Below are 22573 nucleotides of genomic sequence, written 5' to 3' on the forward strand. Positions count from 1 at the left end.
TCTGCTGGCGTAAACTGTACATTGCACTTCTTGTTTGAACAATACGGTTCTTTAATGTGCATCATAGAAAATGTGTCGGTTGACGGGAAATATCTGAACAGAAATGTTTGTTCATCTGGTTTGACAATATTATAACTCAATACTGTTCCATTATATGACATAATGTGCACACTAGGCCTAACAAGTTATAGCTTATTACTGTGTAGGCTATCCCCTGATCAGTATTATAAGACCTGTAACAGAAGTCTTCCATTATGGGGCTATGAGGTTTTGAAAAGAAATTAGGCCTACTCACCAAACTGAGGTCCCGTTCGTAGCTAGATGCAATTTTACCCACCTGTCTTTGTATGTCAGAAAATGAAGGCGAAACATATTAATGATCAATATGATATTTATTACGGCGTTTCAAACTCTCATCTCCAATCTCTTAGTTTTGATGCCTGTTCCCAGAACTGTTTGTGATCTTTACTAATAATTGCTGTCCATGTCAAACTAAACATTGTTTGTTATGAGGTCTTACATTTTCCTAAATGCTGATGTGCTGGTTTAATAATCTGAAGGAGGCAGACAAATCGTATTGACAAATTATATTAATTTGTATATTTCAAGTAAGTGGAGGTTTAGATTTTGTGTGGTCTCTACAGGTCTTGTGGCAATTATTTTACGAGTAGAGGTTTTATGGCTTTATCTAATATGGCTTTCATATCATTATGGCCACTAACAATAGTTTCCAGTTAGCTAATTTATCCCGTCCTCTCCCTGTCATTAAATGTATAACGAAAATACATGCACTACAGGAACTAATCATTTATGTTGGTCTCTCTTGATAAGAGCGTTAACTTAATTACCAAAATGTTAAAATGTTTACTGACAACATTGTAAGCCTAACCAGTAACCAATAACATACAACTAACTAACTAACCAACTAACATACATTAGTCTATAATTATATATTTTTAAAGAGCAACACAATCCTTATATGGACCTTCGTTTACTCCCAAAAAGTAGGTTTTGGGTTTCTTTTCTGCGCATATCCCTGCGCGTAACCGTGATGTAGCCTTTGGCACGCTTTGCGCATTCCAGAGTAGCGACGCCACCCTGACGCTGCCGACTGGAGCGAGCGAACTTCCGAGAGTGTACTGTGACACATCAAATCCTTTTAATTCCCTGGCTGTGGTCATTAGTGCTCTATGTACAACTACTTCAACTGTTGGCTATGGAAGGGATGAAGCGGCGCGGGTCCAGTTACAGTTTTCAGGTCTAAAATTAGGAAAGCCCCGCTGACGCAAGATGGCTAAACTCGGTCCCTATGCTTGACAGCAGGAACAAGACCCTGGATCCATGGAAACGAACCATACCACTTAGCCGATATTGATGACATGGTGTATTTTTAGTTTTTGTTGTCATCTTTCCGTAACACTTGGGGCTCTAGCGTTTTGTATAAAGGCGACTCTTTCAAAATGCAGTTGTACAGCAGTGCGTTGACTCACTATCCGGGATCCTCTCGCAAAGTTTCGATTACTATCACAAGTTGTGCCTCTACCGACCATTTGTCCAAGACAACAACGAGCTCGTCTGTTGATAATAAATCGAGTGGTACTACGGCAGCAGTGACTAACGGGAATCCGATAGGAGAGACTCAACCTTCCGTAAACATGCCTGCAGCTCTTTCATGTTATGAAGCCGCTTCCATGAAGCCAGTCTACTACACCTCTACAGCAGAAATTATTATTCGTCGGCCTGACGGAGTTGAGAGATCCGTACCAGTACACATCATAAAGGAAACCCACACCAAACGGCCTCCGTTGGACCCATATTCACAAGATGTCCTTATTCAAACGCGTGGAAAAGATGGGGATTTGGATTCTGAATTGATTGTTGACTTCATTGATCACTTGAGAGGCAGAGGAGATCTATACCGTGGTAATGAAAACGTAGAACGTGAAAATAACCAGATCAATATTGATAAGAATGATGGACCAAGTTATAGAAAGTGTGAGGAGAGAATGAACTTGACGAATGCGCAGGGAATGCCTGTTACATGTGATATTGTGAACACAAATCGCCATCAGAACATGGAGGCGCTGGAGACCCATTTGGGGAAGGATACTGATGCCTCTGAGAATAGAAATCACAGTGAATGCGCAGACCTGGACTCTCCATCAGATAAGGCGCAGCTTTTTGAGCTCCGTGTCCTACAAGAGCCCCATCCGTCTTCACTGGGAGAAGAAAAAGGTCACATCAATGACAAAGTGACGCGCTACATAGCTGAGGTGGAAAAACAGAACAAGTACCTTCAGGAGAAGGCACACAAGTATAGATTCCACATCATCCCTGACGGCAACTGTTTGTACAGGGCTGTGTGTAAAGCCGCCTATGGAGACCAGTCCATGCACAAAGAGCTAAGAGAGCAGACAATACACCACATAGCTGATCACCTGGATGAGTTTAACCCCATTATTGAGGGAGATGTCGGGGAATTCTTGATTAACGCTGCGCAGGACGGCGCCTGGGCTGGTTATCCGGAGCTTCTCGCGATGAGTCAGATGTTGAATGTGAACATATACCTAACCACAGGGGGTAGTTTGGAAAGTCCTACGGTTTCAACCATGGTGCATTACCTGGGAGAAGAGGACTCATCCAAACCCGCTATCTGGTTGAGTTGGCTCAGCAACGGACACTACGATGTGCTCCTGGATAGGTGTGTCCCTAATCCGGAATATGACGATTGGTTCCGACACTCTCAGATGCAAAGGAAACGGGACGAACAGCTGGCCAAGTCGATGGCAGCGTCACTGTCTAAAATGTACATCGAACAAAATGGTCACATTTGAACCCAATAGTTGGGGATTTTAAATACTAACCTATACATCCCCCCTCCACCATCTCTCTGTCTGGTCTTGCTTTTTCTATCTCTTTTTCATATTGTAGGCCTACTTTAATTTTGTGTGACTTCTACATTGCCTTAATTTATTTTTATATGTTTTGTACTGTAACAGAATTGAAGTGCAGTGCACATGCTATATTTTGATATGTGTTGTAAATAGACTTCACGCAAAAATGGTAGTCCCCAAGTAACCTTTAACGGAGTAGGCCTATGTGTATTCTTACAGTTTGATGTGAATGGGTTGAAATTGATCTGCCATAAACCTGTCAAAAACTGGATTTTGAACTATGAGCGTTTTGGTCTACATTGTTGGGAGAATATTTATTTGTTTTTGACCTGTTCGTTGCCTTAGTTATTTTTGTATTATTACATTATGTAATACCAATTACAAGTTAATGTACTGTGGTGTTACGTTTTAAACATTTTGTAAGGTGCTTGGAGCACATACCGCTACATTGTTTTTAAATAAACATGTTAAATAACACGTTTACCTTTCCGTGTACACATTTTCGGTCTTGACATAATTGTAATCTCGATACACACACACACACGGGTTATATAGACATGGGATCACATCAGTATATTTTCAAAATATGTATAGGCCTACTTAAGTGCATTCTTTTGGAACCGCTTAATTTGTACATTAGTGCACTTAATAATATGAACATAGTATTTAAATACTGTTTAGATAGTAATACGTTTATTGAACTGTGCTAAAATGGACCCACTTACTTCATACATTGGTGTACTTATAAAACTTAATTGGAAATATCATTTTAGTACACATAAATATATTCCCATATTTCAAATATATTATTGATGATAATATGAAATCTCTGCAACCAATTTTTGTTAGCTGGGCGTAGCCTATTATTTAATTAATTCCCCTGCCCAACCAATAGATGGCGTATTAGACCCCCTCATTTATTTGTTTCACAGGATTGAGTGAAACATGCGACGGCAAGAAAGCAACTTATCTTTAGAACGAATTATGTATTTGGTAATTAGGCTAACATTATCCTAGGCCAACACAGATCATTACTTGAACACTAGACCACTCTGTGCTGTACAGCCGAACCGTTAGGCTACGTCTAAAGTAACCAGTCTAAAGTAGCCTATTGAATCGGAAACTATGAGAGAAAAAGGATGCTTAGCTTCATCCAAGAGAACGCTTGCCAAAGTAGGCTAGCCCACACCAATCACATATGACGGCCAGTTGGGACCAATATTAATGAATTTATTATGAATCTCTGGATAAAACTTATTTTGTTGTTGTTGTGAATCTTTAAACATACGCTAGATATACAGCCTGTTTCTGTTTTATGGCTACATTTCATTTCTCCAGTTGCGAAACGAATTTCAACAGCGGCTGTAAGCAGCGATGACGTAGAGTTAATTCTGGAGTCATGTGGATAGCAAAGTTTTGCAATGTACGTACAACATAAGCTTCTCCCCTGCATAGTATGTGCCTCTCCCGCTCTATCCTCGAATGGACCATGGTGCTTCACACAAACATAGCAAAGACAGTCAGGTGAGCGCACTAGTAAACGCAGTTTCCGGATCACAGGGTGCCTGGACCGCTACTTCTGCAGTATTGGCATCTGCTGCTTACAACTAGCACGGATTGAAGGAAGGCGAAACTGAATGACAGGCAGCCGCCGGGTCGATATTGATATTCAAGGTGCATGCGGGTTCCACGAGCAAGATTGGCTACGATCATCCAGTGACACAACTGTATTGTTGGAAGTTGCGGTATACTTTAAAACAACTGCGACTGAGCTACGTTGGTGGACCGTAGCTCTGACTTGTGAGACTGCCTATCGAATATGTCCGGACATCGGGTGCAGTTCGCGGACCAGCTTACTCCCAGTGACCGCAAACCCAGCCCCAAATTACACAGTAAGCGCTACACATGTTTTTTTCCCCCTTTGGTTTGTTGCTTTCAAGTTTCGAGATGTGTCCACTCTGACCTTGGTTTTGAGAAGTCCTATCTGAAAAACTAATGCTAACATATTTTATTTTTTGGGCAAATTGTAGGTATCTGGTTATCTTGTTTTAACGTATGTTGTTGAAAATTATACTTATATTCGCCTATATGCTACTCTACATTGAAACCTTTACCATCTTTACTGTAATAGCCCCTGCACCAATTGTTCCACCCATGTGCCTATTCATTTGGCTAAGCTCTTAACCTCAATCTCATTTTATCTGGTTCCCAATTTTGAGATTGGACCGTCTTCTTTTCCTTTACGGATGTTGTGTTTTAAATACATTAGAAGAAGTTATACTAAAATTAATGCATTCACCCATGGATTCAGTGATTAACTCCGTCGTCAAAAAACCCATTAAGTCTTGGTTCACGGTTTTATGAGACTTCATTGGAAATATGATTTACTCTATCTTCTCAAGTAGGATCACCTGTCGTACTGCTAATTTTTCACCAGAAGTCAAAGATGAGAGCGAGTGACACTGATGGGGGACATTAACGTCTGATGCCCTATAGCACTCAGCCCTGCAGTGAGCCCTGTCTGGTATGGTATGGTCCTTAAAGCTGGCTGCCAAGCTTACTTCCAAATCATACAGCCTCAATATGTCAAGCATCACGAGCCTTATTCATGTAGCTTCTCATAAAGTGGTTGATTTAGCTGATTTAGAACACGCTTTGCATTTAAATGACATTGAATATGATTACACCGACAAGGGGGACCTTTACCTAGATCAGCCCTCCTATTCCAAAGTTTATGTTCAGTCAAAGGGAGGGTGTGGCCACTGCTAGAACTTCAGAAGCAGTTTGTACCAGAAATATGCTGACAGGAAGCAAGTTAGTACTCATTGGTTTACTTCAGGTTAAAACTTTGTAATGGACACCGTTGTTGTGCAATAGCAGCAATGTTTTCTTCTCAGTTTGGAGATGTAGCATTCTAAATTTTGAATTTATCGGTTTCCTTTTGATCTCTTCATACCAATAAAGGGAAAGTGCGGTCTCTTTCATTGAATCCCAGTGTCTCCTCAGAAGGTGGCTGAGGGCTCAGCACTGTCTGGTTTGAATGCTTCAGCCAATGACATGACTTAAAGATGCACTCTGGAGGTTTTGTATTATTTCAACCAGTTGTTGTTAAAGTGGTGCTCATGAGCCAAACTATGTCCCTGTTTCTTATCAGGTAAATGTGCTAAGTAAACAAACTCACTAGGGCCATGGAAATAAAACAGCTTTTGTGCTTTGGTGACAGCAGAGGCTTTCATCTGGCCACCCATCCAAAAGTAATCGTAGTTACGAAGAGTTATGTATTTTTTGTGGGGGGAGTAGATCAGCCATGAGCATGAAGACATTATCTGTCTGTTAACGATCTATATTAGAATCATTTCAAATCTGTGTGCACCTATACCCCCCCCCCACACACACACATACACCCACAATCAAACCAAAAACCATAATGGACAGTGCTGAACATCACCAGTACACACCGGAATACACATATGGGTACAAATATATTAGGCTGTGAATCTGTGGTATGGCAGACTCAAGGGGGAATATAAGTCTGCATGAATAAACCTGTACCTTAGTAACCCCGGTCATCACAGGCCTGCAGAGCAGTGTTCCTCCTCATTAATATATTTCATTATATTCATTGACTTCTTTATTCATTGTCTTCTTTATTCATCAAACTATACTTGAGTGTGTGAGTACCTACGTATGTAGGTTGTTTCAGATAGTTGGTGACCTCTAGATTTTACCAAGTTCTTCAATTCTCCAATTGACCCTTACAGAGTTTTTCCCCATCTGAACCATCTGTGTTGGGGCAAAATACACATGCTTCCTCTTCCAGGCAGGTTCATCACAGCTCTAGTTTTATGTTTCTTAATTCTCGCTCTAATAATGGAGATAGTTTCAGGCTATTTATAGGCATTGGTTAATTTGTGTATGGCAACAACTTTGTCTCATTTCATTTGTGTGTTCCTTGGCCTTTCCCTTTTTGATGGATGACTAAGGCAGTTTAGCTTGTGTGTCACCTCATATTTATACCCTAGGGAAACAGAATGTCATGAATTACCTTTATAGACTTCCCTCAGACTGATGAACTATAAAATATTAAAAAAGAATATACATAGATTTTTTTTCACAAGATTTTCAAGGACCGCTAAGGACTGTGATGCATGATTTTGAATCAAATAATTATTTGTTTATTTGTTCCATTTTTTGAAAAATGTCCCTCTATTAAAGGTAAAATTCATCTTGATCTTTTGAGTGTAAAAGGAAGCTGATAAATAAGCATTCTGGGATATTAAACACACCAAATATGTATAAAATGTTATGAATTGGATCTGTATTACAGTGCCCTCCAGAGTTATTGGCGCCCTAGCTAAATATGAACATCGGTTGTAAAATTGTTTTATTGTTGTTCAGCGGAAGGTAGGCTAGTGGGAGTTTTTTTAATTGTCAATATCCTGGGATCTACCGGGCACAGCAGTGTGACCCCAGTTAAACAAGCCAGTGTCAAGGATCACCGTTTTTTGATGTTTCGGGATATATCTTACTTTAGATGTCAGGTACCCTTGCAGTGTATTGGTCCCATGCTCGGTTCATCTTAACTGTGCTCTCCTGATGTCATTCACGGGTAGATGCCGAGCGTATGTATGGGGGCTTGCTGATCGCTGTGTCCTCTCTGTCTCGTCGAGGTGGTCCTCATATACATTCAGTCACAGAAGACACCTGGCTATAAATAGATGCTAATTCTCTAGTAAAACACACGTTGACCAAAGTTTATGAACAGCATCTGAGGATACTGACCTATGATCAGTTTTGCCTTTTAGAGCATTAATAAGGTTGCAAAGACTGGGGACCCGATCTGAGATCGGCAGCCCTGTCTGTGACTCTCTTTTAGGAAAATCCATTTATGAATACAGGCTAATTTGTTTTTAATGTGCTGTATTAGGGGGGATGATGGGTGATGATGCTTATTGCATGAGAGACAAGATAGTTTCAGCTGGGCCTCTCGTCTCTCTGGTGCTCAGGCAGTGAAGGCATTCATTCTAGGTACATCATAATGATGATGAGTTTAAAAAAAAAAAAAAGAAGAAAAAAACGCTGAGCCCATCTCCACGGCGACACAGTGATTGACAGGCCACGTAAGTGCAGGCACAATGGAAGCCTGCCAGTCTCTGCAAATCCCTCCAGAGAAGGAACTCTGCTTCACACAAACCTGTCAGGTCATCGAACCGTTGCGCACAAGGTATTGGCTTTATCTCTGAACATAAACGCATACATATATAAAGACATGTAGGTGCAGTATTCAAGATTATGTTTTTGAGCTGTTAATGCTGAAATCCTTCATTAAAATGACAGGTTACATTGCATAATATTTAGGTGTGTGTGAAAATACAATTAGTGCGAGGTAGAGCCAAGTGTCTGTATGTCTAGGTGTGTGCATTCGAATCAGCTGTATATGATACCTCATGCGTTTGGCACTTGCACCCACGGTCACACATGTATATGGCCGATGTTTGCGTGTGTTTGTGTGCGCGTGCAGTGTGCGCAAAGAGAGGGAAGTGCATCGGGTAGAGCCAGGGTTTGAAAGTGGAGAAGGAGGCTTACAGTGTATGCGAAGCAGTGTGGAAACACAAAATGGCCCTTTCCAGCAGTAGATCCTACCCCAAACCCCCCCATCCTGTGATCCAGAGCTGGGTGACGGTGGTTTCAGGTTTCCCTTCTAAAGACCCATCCTCTGTTTCTCTCTCCCCAACCCAGGATTAAAAGACAGCTGCTGGGTTTAGTGTCCACGCCACTCTGGGGTACCGCAGGGCTGGGTGCTGTAGTGTTCTCGTTTCAGCATATACTGTACATACATACAGGAGGATTATGTTGCTTATTCGGGCAGCGACCCAATGTTAATCCACAACTTCAATCCAATTACAACCTGGTATGTTAACTTATGATCCTGGCTTCACTGGAAGTCATTATTCTCTGAACTGAGACAAGAAAATGTTATGACCTCAAGACATGATAGAGAGGAGTGTCCGGTTAGTACTGGAAATAGTTTTCTAGTCATGCTGTGAGTAGGGTTGTGCAAGAGTTCTGGTAACTTTCCAATAACCCTGTGTTTTCCTGGATATTCAGTTCACATTGCTTAGATTCAGTTTTTTCGGTTTCTCTGTGGAGTTATCCTATGTTCCCCACTGAGGAAAACATTATGAGCATCATGTGCGTCGTTGGTGATAATGCGTGCATCATGGGTTAGTCGTATGTTTGTTTGGAATGACTAGGATGACCGACAGGTCAACGGGTGGGGCATGACTGGCTCTTTTGCAAGGGATAACCGGGTGTTGGGACCGGGAGTTGGTTCACTCATATGACATTCTCCTTGTGGTGAGGTCAAGCCCCCATCCCACACACTCGCACATTCTATATTTTGGATTCATGGTCAAATCTGTCCAACATAATCTCTCACCACTTTTTATTTGTCACCATTTCCCAGTGTTCACAGTGGACAATGCCGTCGTGCTATCTTTTAGTGAAGGCTACTCATCGGAGTTGAGTGCAGTGTTGATTCAAGAATCACACAGTGTGCTCTTCACTTGAACAGGATGCAGACTGTGTACAAATGTCGAAGTGACTGTAAACCTTTCTCCACTGGTGAAAACCATAACTGATGAATGTTACGGTACATCTTTACTCCTCGCCGTCCTCCTTCTCCTAGCCTTTGAAATACGACCATGTCTAGGCACAGCGGTCAAGTTCTGTCCTGGTCATAGGCGTGAAATGCTCTGTCTGTCTTTGTGTGCATTTGTTCATCCACCTGTCTGTCTGTCCTTAGGTCTGTCTGCTTGTATGCCTGCTCACCTTGCTGCCTGTCTGTCTGTTTGGTTGTCTAGGGAATAGGCTGATATCATCAGATGGGCTGTTGGGCTGATCCAGTCTCCCCTCCATACTAGAAGTAGACCCTCCAGAGATGCTAAACAGCTGCTTTCACATTGGATTTAAAGCCTGCAGTCCCTCAGAGGCTCTTAAGTTACTGTGTCTGAAACAATAAGATTTAAGGGTCAGTCCATAGCCTCCTCAGACTAACAGCAACACATGGTGATGTTTAGTTACCTTTAACTTGGGGGTGGGCGACAGCTTTTAGATAAAAGCAAATGTACCCTTGAGTTGATGATGTCAAGTGAGTTTTTAGTGCTGAAGCACTAAGACAAATAGAATAATGGAACCTGTTTGCCTGCGTTTTCATTTTAATTTAACAAAAATAGTTTTAAGATATTTTCTGGGCCGGTCTGTCAACTACAGTCTAGGTTCAAGTGATGATTTCGCCTAGGACCACTTGGGCTGTAGGGTGGGGTTGCAATGTCAGGGATTTCCGTGACTCATTGCACTAGAGCAACTCCCACAGGCAGGTCTGTTCCATGCAGGCCAACTGAGGTTGTCCGTTGAGTAGGCCAGACCTCACACACACACTCTGATCTGACTGACTTGCTAGTTGGAAGTACATTATAGAAAAGAAACCCAGAATAGTTTTGCACGAATGCCTCGCAGGAAGACATGCCACAGTCTTTAACTCTCCTAAGCAGGTTGGGTGTTACTGCAGCGAGGCGGGGTCATAATGAAATTTGTATTTGACAGAGTTCGTTAGGGGAGATGAGGGAAAAATAAACCAAACCAACTGGAGTAGCCCCAATGTTTTTCATAGTCCAGAAGTTTTATAACAACCTGCTATGCATTATTTGAAGCCCTCCACATACAGTAGCAACACTTCTTTAATGTGGCTGTTAATTAGTTGGAGGTTCAAAGGTCACAATCTTCAGAACATATAGGGATGTGCCATAAGGAACCATACTCCAGGAAATCAATGGTTCCGCATTTACTTTCTCCTGGTCTATCACATTTCTCTCCGCAGCATTTCTGCTGACCTCTCCATATCTCCTTTTGCTTCCTGATTTAAAGAGATTGGCCTCTTCAGTTACCCATCCACCAAAGGACATCTATTCTCCTGGGCTTTGCCTTTTACAGGCCACGCGGAAAATGCTCTTCGTTGTGTTTCCATGTTTCCTGACATTTAATTCCGATTTCTAGTGTTAAAGACAAACAAAACATTCAGGGAATCATTATTATTCTTAACGAGAGTAATTGAAACACACACACATACCGAGGCATGCACACTTGCATGTGTGCACATACACACACACAGACACTAACACACACAGAGACAGTATTCACACGCACACACACTTACAAACACAAACAAACAAACATTACAACTTGTCTCATGTGAGCCAATTAGCAATCATAACGAGACGCTTGTGACCACTCAAGGGTGAAAGCTGTCAGTGTTTATGTGAAAAAATCTGCTCTGTGTTTACGAGGTGAAATTTGGTCTGGTTTGGTTTTAACGATAGAGACTCTGGTAACACATAATTCCAAAATCGGTCCCTCAGAAGAAATATTATCAGTGCCAGTCAGGGAAGGATACAATGCCATTTCCAAGCAATTCCTTGTACATAATTCTACCACTGGACAGATAATCTAGGAATTGAGAAAGTTCCTGACTACTGGCAATCTACACTGAACAAAATTATAAACGCAACACTTTTTTTTGGCCCCATTGAATTCAAAGATCTAAGCCTTTCTCTCTCAAATATTGTTCACAAATCTGTCTACATCTGTGTTAGTGAGCACTTCTCCTTTGCTGAGATAATCCATCCACCTTACAGGTGTGGCATATCAAGATGCTGATTAGACAGCATGATTATTGCACAGGTGTGCCTTTGGCTGGCCACAACAAATGGCCACTCTAAAATGTGCAGTTCCATCACACACCACAATGCCACAGATGTCCCCAATCAATTACCTAGTGCCTGAGTCAATAATCAGAGAGAGACTACAAAAACCTGGCCAACATGGGATGTCAGGAATGAAGACGCCTCAAGAGACAATTAACTTGGTAAAACCAAAACTACTGAAACAATGTGCTCTGGACAGATGAGTCAAAGGTGGTGGTGTTAGGCCACAATGCCATACACCATGTTTAGCCAAAACGAAACACCAAACCAACTATATAGCATGGAGGTGGTGTAATTATGGTTTGCGGCTGCTTTGCTGCCTCACTGCCTGGCCAACCTGCCATCAATGAGTCAATCAATAATTTCAGATTGTACCAAATACTTATTTAGGAGAATGTGAGACCATCTGTCAAAAAGTTGAAACGGAACCAAACATAGATTTTGCAACAGGACAGTGATCCAAAACACATAAGCAAAGTTTAAACGGAATGGTTTAAAGAGAAGTAAAGGGTTATGCAATTAAAAGCAGTGAATCGATCTTATTAAGTGGAGGGTTGTACTTACTTTTTCTTCATTATGAAATAGCTTTGTGGTTGATTTTAATAGGAGTACATTTCTTTTTCAAAGTACATTTTTATGTGAGTTAGTTACTTTTATCATTGAATGTAGTTGGAATTTGGGGATGTACTATCTATAAAATCATTAATCATGCCTATACAATCATTAACCATGCCTATAAAATAATTAACCATGCCTATAAAATCATTAATCATGCCTATAAAATCATTAACCATGCCTATACAATCATTAATCATGCCTATACAATCCTTAACCATGCCTATAAAATAATTAATCATGCCTATAAAATCATTAATCATGCCTATAAATCATGCCTGTAAAATCATTAATCATGTCTATAAAACCATTAATCATGCCTATAAAATCATTAACCATGCCTATAAAATCATTAACCATGCCTATAAAATCATTAACCATGCCTGTAAAATCATTAATCATGTCTATAAAACCATTAATCATGCCTATAAAATCATTAACCATGCCTATAAAATCATTAACCATGCCTATAAAATCATTAACCATGCCTATAAAATCATTAACCATGCCTATAAAATCATTAACCATGCCTATAAAATCATTAATCATGCCTATAAAATCATTAACCATGCCTATAAAATCATTAACCATGCCTATAAAATCATTAACCACGCCTTCTTTGAACCTCCAGTCATGTCTGAGTGAGTGTTTTTTTGTATCATACTTCTTTTTGTGGTGGTTGAATTCTCCTTTATCCTTTCCTGTGTCCTCCAGTCTCTCCACTACATTGCTCTGGGACAGTGGTGGAAAGGAACCAGATGTTATTTTCTTTTTACTTTCTCTTGGCAAAGTCGTTTTCATTGTCCCTACCCTCTTGTTCCATTGTTTGTTAAGACAGAAAAAACGTTGACCAAATAAATAGAAGTCAAACAGTGAATTACAGTTTTAGTTATGTCATAGTTATCTATGACAAAAGGGTCTGAAAATCCTTGTTTATGGGCCACAACAGGCTTGCAAGTCTTAATATGCTGGTATGTGATGAGATTCATAATTCTTATCAGAATCTAGCCAAAGAATCTAGCATTAATCAGAATGAAGGCTATGGGGAAGAACATAATGAATAATAGCAGGGGTTAAAGCTAAAATACTGTGCCTATTGAAATTCTATATACCTTTGGCATTTTTCACATCTTGTCCTGTCAGGACCTTACTGTTTCATGCATGTTAATGATCATTTCTCGACCTACACACAATACTTCACACTTTTAAGAGGCACACAATTATATTAGAACAAGAAACCTGGCAAACCTAGTTCAGCCGGCCCGCAATAGGAAATGTTGCACTCGGGTCGCCCACGTAAAAGGCTGTGTCGTTAACCACTACACCACAGTGCTACATGTTGACTGTGTCAGTATAGCCTATTGTCTCTATCCCGAGCAAATCCTCTTTTGCCACTGGCCGTTTTAACAGTTATATGGCCATTCGTGAATGACATTGATATGGTTAAACTGACTAACGTTTCTTACTAAGTTTACCACAAATAGCGTCTATGTATGCTGTTTACCACTGGCCATTTTAACAGCGTATTAGCCAGTAATAAGCTTTACTGGTATCTACAAACATACTGGAATAGTCATAAGAATTGCTAGTGAGACTGAATAGTCATAAGAATTTGTAGTGTGACTGAAGATGAACTTTTTAATCTATATGGAACAATTCATAATGCGTACTTGGCTTTGCCTGCGAGGAGATACGAACTCAGGACCTATAGTTTGCAGGTCTGCTTCTCAAACCACTACACTATTTAACAAGGTATGTTCTGTCAGTCAGGCACTCAGTCAGTCAGTCAGTGAGAGACATTCGCTCATCTTGGCTGACACCGCTTACACGGTCCGGCAAAAAAACTAAACTGAAATATCATAATTGAATGTCTCCATCCCCTTAAGCTAATACTTGGTATAAGCACCTTTGGCAGTAAATATGTTGGTGTTCTTTCGAAAGAGCCTCCGTGTTCAAAACCCGCTTTGTAATTCACTGCTCAACAGAGGTAGTTGAATACATCCTGAAGTCGTGCAAATCATTTCAGTTTAAAGCAGGTTGAGGTCAATTACAGGAATTACACCCAAGCAAAATTATGGTAGCAATTGTTTCAGTTAAATTCATTTTGGAAAATACAAAAAAAAATAATAATTCTCAAGCACTGACAATACTAAATATAGAAAAAGTTGAAGGAGGCATAGATTGTCTACATCAACTATATGTAGGATTTGAATCTTTGAAATATCCCTCTATTATAGCGTTGAACTGAGAGTGATCTGTGAAATCGCACCTTTTTAAATGGCAGTTTGGATCTACTGAAGCAATTTCTGAAATTGAGTGTTGTGGGGCAACACCAGAGCTTCAGAGAAACGGGCAATAAAGTGTATTTACAGACTAATTCAGAGCAACAATACAAAAAAGTTGCATACTGTAGTTTTGCTTGTTGGCTACATTATTAAGTCGTTTTTATGTCTCTGTAGTACTTTGCTCTGCCACAGATCTACTGGTGATAGTGGTATGACCATTTGGTTACTCCTGACCCGTGATACATTGCAGTGCCGATCCATCAGTGCTGTACACCGAAATGCCAAAACTATTCTGTTGCTCTGAACTGGTTTTAAGATGGTGCAGCTCGCTCATCTTTTGAAGTTGAGAAATAAAAGAAAGTAATCATCCTATTTCCACAGCGCCTATCAACCTTTTTTAGTTAGATTTTCCTGCATTAAAAAATGTGAACCGTGTGTAATGACTGAATATAATTTTCTCCCTATGGATTTCGCAAAGATCAAGCCAAAAAATTGTCTTTATTCACTGGTCAATTGAAGAGCCCGCCTAAACTTTGCCCTGGTTTACTTAACAACTCATGTTGTTTGCCAAGGATAATTTAATGTGGGAATACTTTTTTTATCTGATTATTCAAAGTCCGTATGACCAAAGATGTCAAGTCCGATAACTGCCTGAATATTATTTGGTTTCTGTGTAGGACTAGTGATTTGGGATCAGGGCTACCATGTCAACGTAACCAATTTCCCGTTGATCTGAACGGACAAACGGATCCTCAGACAGCCCTCATACTCCGAGGACATTTGATACGTCCAACCCCTGGCCTGTTTACACAAGACCCAAGGTCACGACGTGCAGAAATGTGGATGTGTGACTTTGAGATGCTGTTCGCCAGCTGCTTAGAAACAAATGACGTGTGTCCCTCAACAACGGCCACTTATTGACTCTTGGTGGTTGTGTCGCAAGACTACACTTAGCTCCTAGACAAAACAACTGTCACGGCACAGTTAGCCCTTCTTTAGCCTCTGGACACTATTGAGCGGATTTGGATTCATCAGCCCCTCTCTGAAACGGTACTAAGAGCTGGTTTCTGTTCTAAATGGTACCTGTTCCCTAAATAGTGCACTGCTTTTGACCAGGGCCACTTCAGCGCTGTTAGGGCCATTGGAAGATGCATGCTCTCAGCTGGTCCATTTTGTGGTGTTCCTTGAACTCTGAGCTGTGTTTGAAAACAAATGTCCCCTTGGCTTTTTGGGGGATTAACGGTTATCTGCCTAATTCGAGGCCTATTCTGATTTGTTTAATAGCGTTCTCTGGGTCAGCCCGAAGCTCTAATGATCCATGATTTGCCGGTCCTGATTACGGTGTGTTTTTTCATGGGGCTACTGGGAATACATTTTACATTCCCAGCGCAGATGGGCGTGCAGCACCGCATGTTACTGATTCTAAGTCTGTTATTTAACATGTTTCATTCGGATGAGTGTCCAAATCAATCTGACCATTCTGATCATTGATGGGGAGTTGTCAACAAAACAATTCCTATGTGCAGGCGTGCATCCAATACACACGTTTGTTTTGTAGTATGAAAGTGATACATTATCCATTCCAGTAAAAAAATACTCTGTTACTACAAATGGATTAAGAAGTACTTTTTTTCAAGCATCAGCAAAAAGCGCCAATGCGTTAAAATGAACATGAGCAACTAATAAACAACAAAGAACTAATTGTTCTGTGGAAGACCTGGCCAAGATTTTTTATTTTTTTTTATGTATATGTATGTCTTTATTTCATTGCATGGACGGAGAAGAATCCACTCAGTGTGATTCATTTGAGATTAGGAGCCGGGATAACAGTGTGCCTGTATGGCAGGAATGGAGACCACTGGTCATGTTGACAGTAGTTTGTGGGTGGAGATTGAGGGGAAGGAGTTTCGGGAAGAGAAGGAATCTGCCAACATGCACATTTGAAAGTATAGTTCCTCCTGTATTTTGAAACTTCTACATCTTCAGCCACCCACCCACACCGTGCACACAAAAGTCAGTCACTAGACCATATTCTGATGTGTACCTCTGTTGGTTTTTGCGTAAAAAACGAACATTTTCTTTTTCCTCAGCAAATTGTCTTTGGTACGGGCCATTGATATCATCCGAAACATTTATTAAAAAGGATATGCTGTAAATGTCAATGTTTGGAATTAGGTGTCCCTGGGGACACGTTGGGACTTTTCTAGTTCTCTGGAGAGCTTTCACTTGACTAATCCTGTTAACACAACCGTCCATGCATGCCAAGTGGCTTCTCTCCCGCCAAGCCTTTGATCTTAGCCAATAACCCGATCTGAAGACAAAGCCAACTTTAATCAAGTGGCATGAAAATCATCTATCATTATCGGGGCCCCTGAGCTTGTCCAGATCTCGTGCTTGCGCCAGGAATAACTTTGGGCCCTTTGACCGAAAGCCGTAAGACCCAAGTACTGAAGGTGTCCGTTATGAACAAAATATGGCCCTGGATTCAGTGTCAAACTGTAAAGGTCTGTGTTTTGCTTGCTGTGATTAACGTATTATTAAGAGTGTTTACGGTTCTTGGAATTGACTATATTTTGCTTATTCTTATCATTTATAGGGCATGGCGTTCTGAGGAACCAAGGGACTGTAGAAAGAAATAAGATAATCCCCATTGTTTGTAGTCAAATTCTTGGCAGACAGTGTGGCCCTGGGAGAAATGTCACTGAACACAGCACAGAAATGTAAAATTCATTGTGAGGTGCTAATATATTCAGAGGGCAAAGTAACATGTATTTTTCTTTTGGCATCATTCAGAACTAGCTAGTTGGGAGGCTTCAACATCAGTTCCTGAACTGGAAGAATTTTACAATGTCTTACTACAAACATGCTTATTTATTTACCACCAATGAGAGGCTCAATACAGCTGAAATTCCCCTTGGTTTGTTCATGTTTTAAATGACTCCCGTACGATCCTTGTGAGGTGGCACCCTACCCCATATCTATTTCACTACTTCAGACCAGGGCCCAGAGCGCGGTTTTTGGAAGTAGGACACTACATAAGGAATAGGGTGTCTTTGAAGACAGTTTTGCTGAATGTTTTACAGTAGGTTAACTGTTGCTTACATGGGCCAATCATCTCTGCTGTAGAACTGTTCGCCCTTGGGGACCCTTGTGAAAAGACAGGACCTAACAGCCCAGCTGACCACCCTAGCTGAGGTCATTCTGCTTCTGTTTCTCTGTCCATCTGTTTCTCTCCATCTCTTTCTCTCTCTACCCATATTTCTGTCCATTTCTATGTCTATATATCCACCTCTCTTTCTCCCTCTTCCTGTTTTATCTCTTTCCTAATCCACCTCTCTTCTCTTTATATTGTTGTATTTCTCTTTCTCTCTCTTTAGTTCTGTAGGCAGAGGTTATCAGTAGATTTGGTTCCTCTTCATTTTTCCAGACGTTTCGGACCTAAAGTGTCCAGTGTCCTCGATTATGCCAAGCCTGTTCAGAGGTCACTGTGGTTCAGGGAATAAAGTGGTGTCAAAGTCTTTATAGTGACAGATCTCATCATGATGCTTCATTACTTGACTGTGCATTGATTTTGGGGGACTTTATTGTTCTTGTAACAGGATGGTAGGAGGCAAAGTATTCTGAGACTAGTATGTAGAGGGAGAGGAAGAGCACAGACAGCTGGCCAACCAGTCACCGTGGAGACATGTGGTCCGTAACCAGGAGCTTCGTCAGCTACTCGATACGCCGGCACAACTGTATGGATTTCAGTCCTTATTTCTTAAACAAAAAAATGAAATGCTGTCATTGACGATGGGAATTAGACGGAGACATAAGAACCGGAGACACTGGAGACCTGAGACTTCTACTGAACCGACGGGAAGCCGCAGATTTTCCAGTGGACCAGGACTCCGGATAATGTCCGGAGTCCCTATGTTTTCCTCATAGATGTTTCCTCTCTTAATTGGTTTTCAAAAGAACTATCTATAAGTTGCTCAGCATTCTCAGGCAGCAGTCGTTTGTATCGTTTTCTCACTCTGTGGACCGGAGGCTGTTCTTGAAGACCCATTTAATGAGTGTTAAATCCCGAGGTTTCTCGGCTTGACATTACGCTAATCAGACGGAGACGGCAGTTGCGAGATGGACGGAGGTCTCTGGGTTCTGCCGTTGGAAGTTTGGAACTGTTCGGGTCAAGTCTTAGAGCGGTTATAACAGTTGACATGGACACAATCGCAGGGAGAAAGAAGGACATTTACAGAAAGAACTTGAATTGTAACAAAAGAAACATCACGCAGGACAAAACAGAACAACGGAAACAAAAGGCATACGCCAAACAAAAACCGACAAGATACTCTGGGAAAGGAGGAACTTTTCTGTTTTATTTAATCTTTATTTAACTAGGCAATTCAGTTAAGAACAAATTCTTATTTACAACCACGGCCTGGCAACTTAAATAGGTACATTCATTAGGGAAACAGGTGAGGGCGATAAACAACAAAACGTGCCCAGGATCCAAACGAGGGAGAGGACGTGACAGTGGCAGGATAGCCTAGTGGTCAAGGGATTTGGGTGAGTAAATGAGGTCGCTGGTTCTCGGGTGCAAAATCGACAAGGTGAAAAAACATACTGTTTCGTCCTGGCGTATGCCTTTTGTTTCCGTTGTTCTGTTTTGTTAGTTAACCCTTTTTGCTCCCAGGTCATGATGTAAATAAGAATGTGTTCCTTCCATACTTTCCTGGTAAAATTACAGTAAAAAGATACAGAAGGTTTGTTTCCGGTGTGTGTGTGGTCCTGATTCATATCCCCCTGTTCAATTCATATGAAGCTTCACCGCGTGAGTTCTCTACACTCATTGGTCACAACAAGAACAGAAACGTCGATAAAACCTTTTTGCCCTAATTTTCCAAATATCAGTCTCCATAACCCACAGAATTGGGAAAGAGCCCTTGCTTCTAACTTAACGAAAAGTTTCGTCCAACCCTTCTGAAACCTTCGAGGTCTTAAGTCCCTGTGCCGCCAGGCAGGGTGATTTAGCCCCGGAGCTCCACAGTAAATGGCAGCACTCTGGAGTTTTAATATCAGGAGGATTCCGGGTGCTGCTTGGCGATAAAACGTTTTAGGCTCTCTGCTCTTTGATGTTCCCCGCGGTTCTTAATGAGGTTCAGACTCACGGCTGCCTGCCGCCCCCCCTCCCCCTCCCCACAACACCCCCCCCCCCCCCCCCCCCCCCCCCCCCCCGGACAGGGCAGAAGGGCACGGGGTGGTGGTGGGGTTTGGTTGGAGTGGCCATCGGTGGCCACCGTCACGAAACGAGAGGGAGATTTCTCCTTCTCTCTCTCCCTACCTCCCACTCCTCTCTTTAATCACAGCAGTCTTAGCGCCTCTCTTTTCCCCCCAGGGGAGTTCATCAGTTCATTAAGGAGGCCCCAGCCCTGATGAATCGCCCACATGGAGGACGCCTCCCTGTGAACTCCTACGCTTCTCAGAGAGCGCCTTTACTAAGGTGGAGGTCCGGGGACGAACGGGGGCATGACTGAAGGCGACGTATGACACGGGAAGCACAGCGAGTGTGTGTGGTGTGCAGGGGCCGATGGTGCGTGGAAAGGGGTCAGGTACGGGGCGCAATGCCGTGGGCGGGGGGGCCAAGCCCTTCGGAGCTCTGACCCCGGATTTGAAATGTAAAGCCGACCGAAAAGCACACGTTTTCCTCTGCTATCGTGTGTCCCGCCCCGCCTCCCCTGCGCTGCTCTTACGTAAGCACGCGGCGAGTGAGCGACCCCTCAGATGAGCTGCGGAGTTATCACGACGTGATTCAGCGGGTGATCTTGGCAGATCCCTTCCTTTCCGAGCCGGTCGCGGTGAAAACCCCCCGAGGAAGCGGTTGACTCCTGTCAGAGGGGACTTTGTGTTCCCGTCACTCATGTGCCAGGGGACATGGCACCCAAGTGACGGACAGCTACCAAATGACTGCCAACGACTGACACGCCTGTGTGCGTGCTGAATGCCCCGCTATTCCCTTTGTAGTGCTCTGCACTTGACCCGCGGGCTTTGGTCAAAGGTAGCGCGCTGAGTGGGGGAATTAGTGTGCCGTTCGGGTCTCACGCCCTGTCGTCACGGTAACAGAGGAACAGGACAGATGTGGGGAGAAAAAAAAATCCCAGCAAACAGACTGTGTCCCTTGGACGTCCTGGGGACCTTGGTGCAACCTTATGACGTTCCCGGGGCTCACTGTGTCTGACAGATCCTGCTGTTCATTGGTCCATTGTTTAATGGGAGGGAATGATCAAATCAGCCCAACTAATCTGTGTTCCCTATTGCTGGTCCTAAATCTGGACACCAGTCCCCCCTCAGATGATTGGCACACAGCCAAGGCCAGCCAAGCCTGTAATAAACCAACACTAGTCTTTCTTCCATCCCTTCTCTCTCCCTCTCTTTTTCTCCCTCTCTCCTTGCTCTGTCTTCCCCAATCATCACTCCTCTGTCTGCCATCCCTCTCCTTTGTCTCCCCTTCACTCGTTCCCTTTTCTCTTTCTCCTCTCACGAGTCTGTTGTTTCGACTCCATTGCCAAAGACTGGGCTACAGGACGATGCAATGGCCTGATGCCCTGATCTTCACAAAGCCTGTTTCTAGATGACACTTCTCTCTTTTCTGTCACTTGCCCGGGCTCTCTCTCTCCTGGGCCGGCTCACCCTCCCGCTCCACATGTGTTCGATGTGCTCTATGGCTTGGTGCCTCTGGGTGTTGTTTCAGCAGATCTGGGATGCTGACAACAGACTGGCGGAGGACCTCAGGCTGTTCTCTCCTGTCCCTGGTGTATTGGAGAGGGAGGTTACTTCCTGGTTCTTAAGGGATGCTGGGTCAAATTTACTTGAGCGCAAAAGGGAAGAACATTTACCGAGAGAGATATAGTGACTGCCTGAACCTGATTAATGATTTGTTATGTGTTGTGAAGTAATTCACTACAAGTTGCACTGAAAAATACGGCAATGCCGTTATTTGGAACATAGTATTTACCACTTAGTATATACCACAACCTCTCACTGGTCTTTCTTTCTCTTCCTTTCCATCTTTATCTCACTATTTATCTATCCATCTATCTCTTACTCTTCCTATCAATCTCTCCTTTCCAAATAAGTTGGGAGTGGGGCAACAAAAGACTGGAAAGTTTGTGTAATGCTATTTTCTATTGAATATAGGGTTTAAATTATTTGCACGTAATTGCATTCTTTAATTGCATTTTGAGTCCCAACTTTTTTGGAAACTGGGTTGTAGTAGTATGACATTCTAAAAATGCTGAAAAGGTCTAACATGACAACAAAATGCGAAATAGGAGTACTTTTGTTTTGCATGCATTATCAGTGGCTGTCCCTAAGATTGTTGCAGAAGGCCACATATTTGGCTACCAAAGGAAATGTCCCTTCTCACCCAATAAGTTGCTAACTCTCTCTCACTCTTTCTCTCTGTCTGTCTTTCTTTCTCATTCTTGCGTTTCTTCCTCTCCCCACTCTCAATTTTCAAACCAGTGGGGATTTATTGCCGCAGGAAAAATGTGCCAAAGCAAGTGGTACAAAAGAAAATAGAAACAATAACAAACATAAGGGAGATAAACAATTAGAAATTCCAAGTTAAGTACAAACAAAAAATTCAAAGGGATAAAGAAAATGCTGCATTATTAACTACAGCGTTGTAACAATGTGCATCCAGTTAATGTATGAATAGCTAACGTATGAATGACAATGGAAATGAAATGGAACTTCTGAAGTGTCGGTCCCTGTGCTGAAATCCAAGATCCCACAAATTTCCCATACGCACAAAAACAGATTTCTCTAATATATTTTGCACAAATATGTTTACAACCCTGTTAGTGAGCATTTCTCATTTGCCAATGTAATCCACCCACATGGCAGGTGAGCAGTATCAAAATGGTTGATCCTTAAAAATATGCACCTTGTGCTGGGGACAATTAAAGGCCACTCTCTTGCAAAATGTGCCGATTTGCCACGTGTACGCCATCGTGTTCCAGTTCCCACCAATAAA

At 42.2% G+C, this 22573-nt stretch overlaps 2 protein-coding genes across 2 annotated transcripts in view; both read left to right on the top strand.

Moving 5' to 3' along the window:
- The first annotated feature begins 1083 nt into the window (after positions 1–1083).
- LOC105027364 lies at positions 1084–3371 on the top strand. Its single transcript, XM_010899445.4, has one exon. The coding sequence runs from the start codon at positions 1461–1463 to the stop codon at positions 2832–2834; it is 1374 nt and encodes a 457-aa protein (XP_010897747.2). The 5' UTR covers positions 1084–1460; the 3' UTR covers positions 2835–3371.
- A 978-nt stretch (positions 3372–4349) lies between these two features.
- The window catches only part of si:ch211-285f17.1 (sickle tail protein homolog), a 157916-nt gene continuing 139692 nt past the window's right edge, over positions 4350–22573 (top strand). The window contains exon 1 of the mRNA XM_020041741.2: positions 4350–4786. Within this exon, the coding sequence (XP_019897300.2) occupies positions 4714–4786 (73 nt within the window). The 5' untranslated portion in view covers positions 4350–4713. The remainder of the gene's footprint in view (positions 4787–22573) is intronic.

Source organism: Esox lucius, chromosome 21, assembly GCF_011004845.1.
Source record: "Esox lucius isolate fEsoLuc1 chromosome 21, fEsoLuc1.pri, whole genome shotgun sequence".
Taxonomy (NCBI): domain Eukaryota; kingdom Metazoa; phylum Chordata; class Actinopteri; order Esociformes; family Esocidae; genus Esox; species Esox lucius.